The 12,680-nt window shown below is 41.5% G+C and overlaps 1 protein-coding gene across 2 annotated transcripts in view; it reads left to right on the top strand.

Moving 5' to 3' along the window:
• Positions 1–12,680, top strand: part of LOC125448388 (uncharacterized) — a 62,549-nt gene that overhangs the window by 43,459 nt on the left and 6,410 nt on the right. Inside the window, exons 14-16 of one of the 2 annotated variants that reach the window (XM_048523688.2) lie at positions 3,648–3,758; positions 4,920–5,569; positions 6,460–6,645. In XM_048523688.2, the coding sequence (XP_048379645.2) occupies positions 3,648–3,758; positions 4,920–5,569; positions 6,460–6,645 (947 nt within the window). The remainder of the gene's footprint in view (positions 1–3,647; positions 3,759–4,919; positions 5,570–6,459; positions 6,646–12,680) is intronic. The other variant, XM_048523691.2, reaches the window with a different exon arrangement.

The following is a 12,680-nucleotide window of genomic DNA, read 5'->3' as shown; positions in this document are numbered from 1 at the left end:
GGGGAATGAAAGAGAACTTTATAGTGCAATTGGTTCTTATTTTTCTTTGTATTTCTGTCACACTGCAAGACAAGTATTCCATGACAGAAAAAAAAAGTCCCTCAAGGGAATCACAAAGGGAGCTCAATAATGAGAGGTAGGAACATAGAAAAAGGTGTAGACTATTCAGATGACATGAATATGTTTGGCAATTCATTAAGACCATGAATGATAGACATAGAACATAGAACAGTACAGCACAGATATGCACCTGGAATCATTTTTTCTGACATTTGTTTCATCGTCCCTGGATCTGTTGACCGAAACAAAACTATATCCCTCTATCTTGAAAGCTACAATTGAGGCCCAGCATACATAGCCTTCTTTCCCTATTTTCCTATTGAATGACCTTGTTCTAATTTCAAGGTTACAGCCCCTTGATCTTCTCCTTCAATCTGAGTAAATAGATTTCCAATATTTGTCCTATCAAATCCTATTAACATTTAAAATGTCACATTCAGATCATCCCTGTCATCTATACTCAGTTGAAGAGAGGAATGGGGGAGAGAGAGAGATTCAGGTTAATGCCTTTCATGGCTTGCCGTCCATTTGTCTTGGCCTCTTCCATTTTGGGCGGGCATTGAGGCTCAGCTGGGCCTTTTCCGCCAATGATAAGTACCAAGATTAGAAAACCTGTGTTAAAAGGTTAAAAAAACAAAATGGATCAACCTGCCATAAAGTCAATCTTTGCAGCTGTTGTTTATCCCTCTTGTCTTTCAACAGCTCCCAAACTTTAGCTTGCCAGAGAGGTGCTGTTGTAAAGCCAAGGGAAATGTGCTATTAAAAGACTAGGAGCTGCATAGTTCACTAATCGCGGCAAATAATCTCTATCAATTGGACAACAACAAACTCATTCATGATGCGAGAATGTCCTGATTGTAGAGAGCTTTGGGAATCATATCGCCAAAGTTATTGATGTCTCTCAAACAGCTGCACTTACCAAATGACATGTCTAAAATTCAGAGGCCATATCACAAAATATAACATCTGGAAAATAATCCGTCTTGGGATATTTTTCCATTCACTTGTTGAAATATGAGCCAAGACTTTTCAGGGGCCAATGCTTAGGAAGTCAGAAGAGCAAATCAGTTTCGCCTGGCAGTGAGTCTTGAGGGTGCCATTTTACAGTGACATCCCAGACTGCCATTCAAATAAAATCAGGGGCCTGATCCAAAAACTGCTGGCCAGATTGGTAGGCTGACAGATCAGCAGTTCCTCCATGACTGGTACCCACTGCCAGGGTTGAATATAAAGGACAAAGTCATGGCATTTGGGTCAGTCAGGCAGACCCTGATGATGTGGAAGGTAGGTTGCTGAGGGCAAGCAGACCTAATGCAACGGCGTTAACCTTTACTGCCCAGGTGCTTCAATATGTAGTCTCAAGAGAGCCCACAAAGGAGGCTGGATGGTAACCACACCAAGCAAAAGAGTACCCTGCTGCTTGTAAAATGCCAGCAGAACCACAAAGAGGCTCCTAACTGTCCATCTTAGCTGGTTACATTGGGCTCTGTGTGGAGGGATCATCTACGACCTTTCCTACCCCTAACGCGATGGCAAGGTATGGGTACTTCGTCTGCTGGGTTTCCTCACCATTGTTCCAACTTTTCTGCCTCTAAACCCATAGCCAAAGGTCCTGCAGAATTCCAGGTATTGTTTCCATGGTTTAGTTTTGAATTTATTAGATTTCAGGAGCAGCTGTGTTTGCGTGTTGTAGATAAAATGAAATAACATGCCAGAGTTTTTATTATTCAGTCTTTTCTGGTGTCCTGAAATACAGCCAACACACGGCAGATTTATGGAGATGTAGATAGACCACATTACTCATGTATTGGTTTCATAGGCATTAGCTATTAACTGGACATCAGTGATGTCAGATGATATGAGATCACATGGAAAGAGGCCTGATAGAGGTAGGTTCCAATGCAGTCCTGCTCAATCATGCCTCTCCACATAGCATTAAGATTTAATAAAAGTTACTAGTTTGTGCTAATTTTGTGTCCAGTTCTCGACTGTTCCAACAACCCAGCAGCTGCTAATGCTATTTATACACCACTGAATCAGATTAAAGAAGCATTCAGCCTGGTCCCCACCAGAAAGCTTTGGATTCTGTTACCTGAAGATACAAAATGTGTTCTATTTCTCAGCATATTCCTATGCAATGAACCCATGAAGTCCCATTTTCAGAAAAAGAAGTTCATGAGTTTGTAGAAATGTAATGACACCCTGATTGGATTAAGATGCCAGATCAGCCACACTCTACTTGAATAGGTGTGAGGGGCTGAATGGCCTTCTCTTGTCCCTTTGCTTCTTCCGGCTCTTCATGTCACTCAGTGATCATGGGGATTACATATTTCCAATCCAAAATATTTCAGTCAGTTTTGAGATAACACACGTTGGAGCTGGAGGAACACAACAGGCCAGGCAGCATCAGAGGAGCAGGAAACTTAACGTTTATTTCTAATTCTAGCATCAGCAGTTCTTACTATCTCTCAGTCAGTTTTGATCTGCATTTTGGATAAAATGGAATAACCAAAAAAGAAAAAGATTTAACCTGCAATAAACAAATAAGACTTAGGATTTGGTATAGTTCGGTGCATGTTCCATCTTGGCAAAGCTTTAAATGATCACTTGCCTATCTGAGCATAAGAACAAATCCATTGTATCTTGCCTTTCCTAAAGTAAAATACCATGGAATCATATAGTGAAAGGCTATCAGGAGGAGGCAGGAATGTGGATTTGTTGTTATATTCAGATCAACCATTATCTTATTAAGCGGCAAAGCAGGATTAGGGGCCAAATAGCTTTCTCCTACTTATTCTCATATGTTGAGTGATTTATCGCAGAAGAGGCCATTTGACCAATCATGCTACTGCTGATTCTTTGGAAGAGCTGTACAATTAGTTGAATGTTCCCTGTGCTGTCCCTATAATTCACAATATTCTGTTTTACCTTCCCAGGTACTTATCTAATTCCCTGATTCCACCACCCTTTCAGGCATTGTATTAGAGATTATAGCAATTCATGGCGTAAAAGAAATTCTCTTCATCTCTCCTCTGAAAGTTTTGCCTCAACTCCTTTAAATTGATCTAGAAAACTGCTATCGATTAATTCTCACTAAATATATTTTACTGCACTGAAAGAATAAGAGAAAATATGTTTTCACAGAATGAACAGAAAACACATATTAAATTCAATATAACACACTGTGGAGTTGGAAGAACGCAGCAGGCCAGGCAGCATCAGAGGAGCACAAAAGCTGATGTTTTGGGTCAGGGCCCCACTTCAGAAACTCCCTGAAGAAGAGTCCTAACCTGAAACATTAGTTTTCCTGTTCCTCTGATGCTGCCTGGCCTGCTGTGTTCTTCCAACTCCACACTGTGTTATCTCTGACTCCAGCATTGGCAGTTCGTACTCTCTCTTATTAAATTCAATAGTCTGGATTGCATGATTATTGTTTTCAAGCAAGTCCTTTAAGAAATTTTAAAGTCAAAATGTAAATTATTTGTTACTTATAATGGATTGTCAGTGAGTAGTATTGTTCACGTAGGAAGTACTTAGATATTTGCTTACAACTCAATTTTGACAGTATTAATTTGTTTTCATGACAGACAGGCAACAGTTCTCGATCTCTGCCCATTATGGTTTACTTTCACCATGGCTCCCTCCAGTCTGGGGCAGCTGGGGCACATGACATGAAGAATCTTGCAGCATATGGACAGGTAGAAAGAGATTATAGGTGATGTCCATCTCTTAATGAAGGTTATAACAATTCCGTTTTTTTCACATTTTTCCATTGGAGCATGCTGTGATGTATTTACAGATTGATTAACAGGATACAATGCAAACACTTTTCCATGGCCAGGACCAGTTTTTTAAACCAGCTAATTGAATTAAGTGCCTTATCATATACAATGGGGACTGGAGTGATGGGTACGTGCCCTCAATCCATTCATAGAACCCATACAGTGCAGAAGCAGGCCATTTGATCCATCGAGTCCGCACTTATCCTTCAAAGACCATCTCACCCAGACCCACCCCCTGCCCAATATGTCTAACTCTGCATTTCCTGTGGCTAATCCACCTAATTTACACACTCCTAGACACTGTGGCCAATTTAGCAGCACCAATCTACCTAACCTGTGTATGCTTGGACTGTGGAGGAAGCTGGAACTCCCAGAGGAAACCCACGCAGACACGGGGAGAACATACAAACTCCAAACACACGGTCACCCATGGCTAGAATCAAACCAGCGTCCTTGGCACTGCAAGCCAGCAGTGCTAAACACTGAGCCACCGTGCCACAATTGATGTGGACAGTGGACCCATCCACCATGCACAAGAATCCCTCTAGATGCCAGCACTGAATTCAGAGCTAGCGCTCTAGTCTCCTTTCACTGAAACCATCTGGAGTAATATGTGGATACCTGCTGCATCTTCTAACTTAGAGGAAGGAATGCTGCCACTGGTCTGAGGTCTCACTCGGTTCTGTCTAAGCAGTTATCTACTTAGGAAATCGGTGATCAGCTTTTGGTTTATTTTATTTTGAAAGAAAAGGAAAACATACTTGAAGTTACTTCAGACTTCATACTCAATAGCCAGATTTCCGTTCTGGTGAGTGTAGAAAACCTGGTTGAGATTCAGTCCAAAATAAGATAAAACATATTAAACATTAAGATAAATATAATTCATAATGAAATAAATTCTTTAGAAATCTTTCATAAGAGGTTGGTATTAGAATTAGTAGCAAGATTTTTTTTTAATTTCTCCCTTATTTAATCACCTCGGAACATCTTTCCAATGTTGATGTTGCTACTAATGCCTGTTACATGTGGATGTGATCAGAAGGGGGAATGCTGTGATACAATTATTGCATTTTGCAGGTTGTAGTGGTGGAGTTCAACTATCGCCTTGGGCCTTTTGGCTTTCTCAGCACTTTGGATGTAAATGCTCCTGGCAATCTTGGTTTCTTGGACATGACCAAAGCTCTTCAGTGGATACAACACAATATCCAGAACTTTGGGGGAGATCCTAGCTCCATCACATTGTTTGGATATGGGGCTGGGGGCTTAGCGGTGAGTTATCTGCTTTTGTCGCCTTTATCCAGAGGCCTCTTCCACAGAGCCATCTCCAGTAGTGGCAATGCTTTGGTGCCAGATTTCATCGGAAAGCCTGGTAGCTTTGACCCTCTTGTTGCCAGCCAACAACTGGCCAAAGCATTGGATTGTCCAACCGATAATAACATGAAGATGGTGGAATGTCTCCAAACAAAACCAATGGAATCATTTTTTGATGCCCCAATGTCCAAGTCAAAGCATGGGCCAAAGTTCCTTCCTGTTGTCGATGGAATTTTCTTACAAGAGCTGCCTCAGGAGTCACTCCTCAAAGGAAACTATATGAAAGTTCCTTATATTATAGGACTTACCAACGATGAGGCAGGAGTTCAGCTAGTCAACCTTTTAGGTAAGGATGATGGAATTACAACTGAGACCTACCTTAAGCTGGTGTCGGACTATGCCTATAGTCATTTTCGGTATGTACATGTTTTGTCCTTTTACTGTTGTAATTTCTTGCTCTAATTTCCTTTCCATTTTATTTTTTGTGTTATGGTTCCAGTACCACAAATAAGTGGCCATATTTCACGTGGGTGCTAAAGATACTATGCGTTGTAGGATGTATAAGTGGAGTTGATGGGAATTAGTGAGGGTAAAGTAGAAAAGGGAATCAAAGTAAAGTCCAATTCTATGTCAACTTAGTGTCACTATGTATGACCCATATTCACTTCATTCCTCTCCTTAACTAAATCCCCCGTTTGCTTCTTTAGGCTATTTTCTTGTGCTAGTATTTCTTAATTTACAGGAATTGGTTTGTTTATTACGTCTCCTTTATTACTATGAAGGTTCTATAACAACTCTCAATGTTTCTTTCATAAAATAATATTTTAAATAAAAGTTTAATTGATTTGCAAAAAGACACACAGGTGTAACATTCTTGGGAGACACTAGTGATTTCAGATCTGTGGTTCCCAAAGCTGTTTGCCACTGAGGATTTTCCTCAAGTTATATCTGAATCTGTTGTAGTTGGTTAATAAATATAAACTACAATGAATAGTCAACAAGCTTATTATCGTAATTACATGACTACCAGGATGGTACTAAACAAACAAGATTGGCCATTACCAATCGCTAGATGAAGAATTGCCTTTGTTTCTAAAGGTGGCATGGGATGCCCAAGGAAATTCTATCAACACTCTTCCACAAACTCCTAGAAAACCATTTCACAGAACCAAAAGTGGATGTCAAATAATTATATTCTGCTTCTAGGTCCGAAGATTACATAAACACTGTAGTTTCTGTGCCAAGTGAAAGTCTGCCTAGTTGCCAAGTAAGATACAAAAATAACTTTGAATGCAATTTCCTACAGGTACAATCCATCCCAGATTTCAGATGTTATCAGCTATTCTTACAGAGACTTCACGTGCCCCGATGACCCAGGTTCCCTCAGAAATGGCTTCAGAGACTTGGTTCAGGACCACAAATGGTTGACACCGAGTTACCAGTTAGCAGATCAACACTCAAGCAGGGCAGAAACGTTTTTGTACATTTACAGGTAAAGTGATTCCGAAGTTTGATTTGTTGCACATATTAATGAGCCCAGAATTATTTGAAAGAATCACTTTTTCTGTATTGCATTAGTTGATTGGTCATAGTTTTGCTTCTGAAGAAGAAAAAAAACAATTGTTCTGCTTATTCCCAACTCTTTCTGTCCCTTACAATCATGTTAGAATCTTCTGTGCAAATGTCAGCTTGGCACCACGATAGTATTTTCACCTCTGAATTAGATCATGGATACAAATTTCAACCCAGGATTTCAGCATATAATCCAAGTTAACAGCTGTATTGTTGGAGGTGTCACAGATGGAATTGAGATCCCTTCAGGCTGCATAAATTCATATTAGGTCACACAATTTATAAGGCATCAGAAATTTTCCATCGTCCTTGACAGCACTAAAACCTTTAAGCAACCCCACTAGGGTAGTTTACGTGGTCATTTATCTCATTGCCTTCACTGAGATCTGACTGTGCATTGCAGTGGCTGCCATGTTTGTGCTCAAAATAGCAGTTTCCAGCTCAGAAAGAAATTCATTGTCAGTAAAATATTTCAGGATATCTTAAGGATGTCAGCATAAATACATTTTCTTTTCCATACAATCATAAGAAATAAAGCAGGTCATTTAGACCACCAAGAATGACCTGATTGTGGCTTTAATTCCACTTTCCTGCCTGCATCCCATAATCCACTATTCCCTTTTCAGTCAAAACATTTGTCTAACTGAGCCCTAAATATATCCAATGACCCATCCTCTACTGAGCCCTTGGAGAAAACAGCTCCAAAGACCAACACCTCTCAGAAGAATTTTCTCCTCATCGCCATTTAAAGGGGATATTTATTTTTAAACTGTTCCTGTAGGAAACATTATCTCTTGTTTGTTAGCTCACCGAGCCTGTTTTTCCGTGGAGTGCAGATGTTTCATTACCATTCTAGGCAACACCATCAGTGCGACCTCTAATCAAAAATGTTGATGTTCTGCTCCATTCCGAATTTATATAATCCTCTGGTGCAGTGGGTCTTGTCACATCTGGCTCTGTTTACTAGCAGCAGTCTGTATACGATGTCTATTTCTGTGTGTTTGTTAATGGAGACTTGTGTTGAGAAACAGGCCTGCAGAAATTCCCTTGCATGTCTGTTGTTCACTTGTCTCAGTATAGTCACTTCGTCCCAGTCGCATTGATGACCCTCATTGACTCTGTATCGAGACACGTGAATATTGGTCATGTCTTTTTACTGCCAGCAGGTGTTCGTGTATCCTGATCATCAGTTTCCTCCCCGTTTATACAATGTAATGTTTATTGGAGTCACTGCATGAGATTCTGTATATCATGTTAGTCCTGTTTACTGTCGGTATGGAGTCTTTAGTCTGAAAGCATTTGATGCAATGTTGATGTATGTTTGTGTGCAATCATGATCTTATGTGATATAAAGTGTGTGGTTGTCATTTCTGACATATTTTTGATGTAGGGTGGTGTTACTAGTGTCTTTTGTGGTACCATTTCCTCTGACTGTCGTTTGTTTTGCAAGGCATCAGTAGACAAAACTTCTTGGGTATCTATTGTCGGTTTGTCTTCCATTCTCCAGAGTTCTAGGGTGTTGCAGTATGAAATGGCACGTTTACATAGTGCCTTGGTGGAGTTCTGTTTGTGTAGGCTGGGGCAGTCAACAGGCTAAATAATGGCAAATTTCAGACCCACGTATACAGGAAGGCTACACACACAGATCAAATCCTGAACTAGGGTGGCACGGTGGCTCAGAGGTTAGCACTGCAACCTCACAGTGCCAGGGACCCGGGTTCGATTCTCGCCTCGGGCAATTGTCTGTGTGAAGCTTGCACATTCTCCCCGTGTCTGCGTGGGTTTCCTCCGGATGCTCCAGTTTCCTCCCACAGTCCAAAGATGTGCAGGCTAGGTGGATTGGCCGTGCTAAATTGCCTGTAGTGTTCAGGGGTGTGTGGGTTACAGGGGGACGGGTCTGGGTGGGATGCTGCATGGGGCGTTGTGGACTTGTTGGGCCGAAGGGCCTGTTCCCACCCTGTAGGGAATCTAATCTAATCTAATCAGTAGCAAACACCCCAACATACACAAAACAGAGCTGCGTCAAGACACTATTTAAATGAGCTATACCACACTGCAACATCCCAGAAATGTGCAGAATGGAAGAGTAACACCTTCACGAAGTAGTTACCGAGAATGGATACACAAGAAGTTTCTTTCACAGATGCCTGCAAAACAAACGATAGTCAGTCAGAGGAAATGGTACAACAGAAGACGCTAGTAACACTATCCTACATCAAAAATATATTAGAAATGACAACCACACACCTTATATCGCATAAGATCATGATTGCACACAAACATACATCAACACTGCATCAAATGCTATCAGACTAAAAACTCCATACCGACAGTAAACAGGACTAACATGATATACATAATCCCAAGCAGCAAGTGCAATAAACATTACATTGATCAAATGGGGGACGAAACTGGTGACCAGGATACACAAACACCAGCTGGCAGTAAAAAGACATGATCAATATTCACTTGGCTCGATATACACAGACAATGAGGGCCAAAGACTGGGACAAAATGATGAGACTGGGGCAAGCGACCTTATCAAATACAAAATAAAAACTGAAAGAAGTGTAGATGCTGTAAATCAGAAACAAAAACAGAAGTTGCTGGAAAAGCTCATCAGGTCTGGCAGCATCTGCGGAGAAAAAAATCAGAGTTAATGTTTTGGATCCAGTGATCCTTCCTCAGAATCGAAGATAGTCGGGAAAACGTCAGTTTATATGCAGAAAATAGGAAGTGGGTTGGGTAAGGAGTAAACGATAGAATTGAGCCGAAAGAGAGAGAGGAGCAGGTGGACAGACAAAGGAGTTGATGACGATCAGGCTGGGAGCGTGAATAGTTGTTAATGAGGACTGTTAGTGACTAACAACAGGTGTTGTGTAATGGCAGGCTATGTGAAAACAAGGCCTGGTGTGTGGGGTAGGGGGGTCTAACACGGGAGAGTTCAGGCCCTAAAATTATTGAACTGGGTATTGTGTCCGGGGGGCTGCAGGGTACCCAAGTAGAAAATGAGGTGTCGTTCCTCCAGCATGTGTTGAGCTTCACTGGAACACTGCAGCAGACCAGAGACGGAGATGTTGGCCAGGGAGCAGGGTGGTGTGTTGAAGTGGCAGGCAATAGGTTGCTCAGGGTCTTTTTTGCAATGTCCGACAAAACGGTCACTTGGTCTACACTTTGTTTCCCCAGTATAGAGGAGACCACATTGTGAGCAGCAAATGCAGTAGACTAGATTCTGGGAAGTGCAGGTGAAGTGTTACTTCATCTGGAATATGTTTGGGTCCTTGGATACTGGGGATGGAAGAGGTAATTGGGCAGGTGTTGCGCCCTTGTTGGTTACAGGGGTAATACTGTTCTATCCACTAATTCCTATTTATTCATGTTACTTTTTTATATCCTCAAAGAGCTCAACTACATAGGTCAAATACCATGTTCCATTTACAAAACCATATTACCACCACCTGATTGAATTCTGAACATGCCGCTGCAACTTTCTCCTTAACAGCTTATTCGATTACTTTCCTAATGACAAATGTTTGACTTATTGGCCTATAGTTCCCTGCTTTCTGTCCTCCTCTCTTTCTTGAACAGTGGTTGCACATTCAAATGCTTTGATCTTGTTTAGACTATGCCAACTTGCTTATAGGTCCAGTAGTAATTCAGAGATTATTACCCTTGTGGCCTTGCATTTTAATTTAGTTCCCAATTGTTCAAACTGCCTCTTTCTTGGTCTCACCTATGTCTTTGGTACCCATGTGGACCACTACAGGATCCTTCCTTTCCCACTCCAAGTTGTGATCTCCTGAGCTCTGGAATCTGGCAGGTAATACAGCTTTTTGAACCCATGTCCTCAACTGCAGAGCAAACCATCCATTTCCCAATGATACTTCCATGCTGTAATTCCATTGTTTTAGCTCCCCCACTTGAATACCCACCTACACTATGGTACCATGGAGAATTTAGCCACCTTCTCTTTGGACTCTGTTCTCACCCACACAAGCTGCAAAAATTTCAAACCTGTTGGACAGTTCAAGGACTGAGATTTGTTCGTTGCTACCTTTAAAGTCCTCTATACCTGCCTTTCATCCAGCCAAATCTTCCTGTACATGACCATGGAACAAATCTGAAGTACTCAGCCAAAGGGCTATTACTGCCTTTAGGAATAAATGCTCAAGTAACTTACCCCTCCCTGGTGTATCATGTTCAAAGCTGATTCCAAATCATCAGCTTGAAGCCTAATTTCTCCAAGCTATAGACAGTTACTGCAAACGTGGTCTCTATGGATCACGGATTTCTAGCAGCTCCTACATGCTACAGCTGCAACTCTTCACCTGCCCTGCCATTTTTATTTTGTTCTTCACTTAACTAACTAGATTTCAAGTTTAGAATATCACTCAACAATAACTGGTTGTGCTCTCATAGAGAGGTACCAGTTCATTTTCATTTCTCTTCCTAAAAACAGTTCCAATCCTATCATCAAAGGTAGGGCAAGGAGGGTGGACCTGAAGTCAACCCAGTCAGACTAGGGATCAGGCCACATACTCTGCATCAATCTGGCTATTGCAGTCATGTAGTCAATAGCAGTCCACCTCCAGTCAAAACAGTCAGTGTTGTCATGGCAACATGCACTTTTAAATGAATAGGCTAATTTGGAGCTAAGCATAGTGATGGTAGAAGCTTTTCCATTTCTCAACTGACACTGAATCTCTTCTGCTCTTTGCACTTGCTTTTGGCACATGTTGAAAGGATGTGCAGGTTGATATGTGCTGTATTATGACTAAGTCTGCATTGACCATCAAGTTCTCGAGTGGAACTTGAACCAGGAGTTTCTAACTCATGGGCCGGAACATTACCCACTGTGCCAAAAGACCACCTCTCTCTAACCAGGCATGCACTATCTTCCCTAGTGCCAGTTTAGAGAGTGAATAAACAGAAAACTTAATGCTCAGCCACATACCAAATTACTACCTCCAGGCTTCAATCCTTTTGGGTCACATCATCACTGGCTCCCTCTTTTGGACCAATTATTTTTGTAAAATGCAAGAGTAGTACCTGTTCCATTACTAGGCCAAACCCTCCCCCCACCCTGCTTATTTCCATACTCCTAGACTGTAAAGCTGTCTTAATACAGTCTCTCACTTGGAGCACTTGCTAAACCTCACGTTTATACTAACTCAAGAATCCAGTGAATTATCTGCTGCAGCCTAGGGAACCAGTTCTAATGAGTTACCTAATGGACTACACTGCAGGTGCCAAGATAGGAATCTTCCTTATCACTAACTAAAATTGAAATAACTATGACAATAAATTGTAGTTTAAGTTAATACTAAATGCAAAATTTACTGTAGTTTGAAAACAGATCAACTCCTAAAACTCCCTCACTAACTAGATTCAAGCACTGTCTCACGCTGCCATCTTTATGCAACTTAATTCTTATGTCCCTACAGTGTGGAAACTAGCAATACGGCTCTTCAAGTTACATCAACCCTCCGAACATCACCCCACCCGGACCATCCCTTTACCCTGTGTATCCCATGACTAAGGCACTTAACCCACACATCCCTAAACACTTTGGGCAATTTGACATGGCCAATCCACCAAACTTGCACAACTTTGGACTTTGGGAGGAAACCAGATAACTTGGCAGAAGCCCATGCAGACATGGGGAGAATGTGCAAACTCCACATGGACGGTCATTTGAGGGTGGGATTGAACACAGGTCCCTGCCGCTGTGAGGAAGCAATGCTAACCACGGAGCCACCGTATTACCTGATTTTGCTTGCACACATTTACTTCGGCTGGGGCCTTCCTTTATGCTCATTCTTGCGCTGAAGAGGATATTTCATCTCATGTTAACTGGGACTAAGAATGCCCAAGAGAATGCAGTCTGGAACTTCACAGAGCACAGAGACTGCATTCTTTTCATCTACCAATCTACCAGTGCTTTTAAAAAAGAAA

The sequence above is a fragment of the Stegostoma tigrinum genome, chromosome 2 (assembly GCF_030684315.1).
Source record: "Stegostoma tigrinum isolate sSteTig4 chromosome 2, sSteTig4.hap1, whole genome shotgun sequence".
In the NCBI taxonomy this organism is placed as follows: Eukaryota; Metazoa; Chordata; class Chondrichthyes; order Orectolobiformes; family Stegostomatidae; genus Stegostoma; species Stegostoma tigrinum.
The sequence above is the reverse complement of the archived record's forward strand: the minus strand, read 5'-3'. Positions and strand labels throughout refer to the sequence as shown.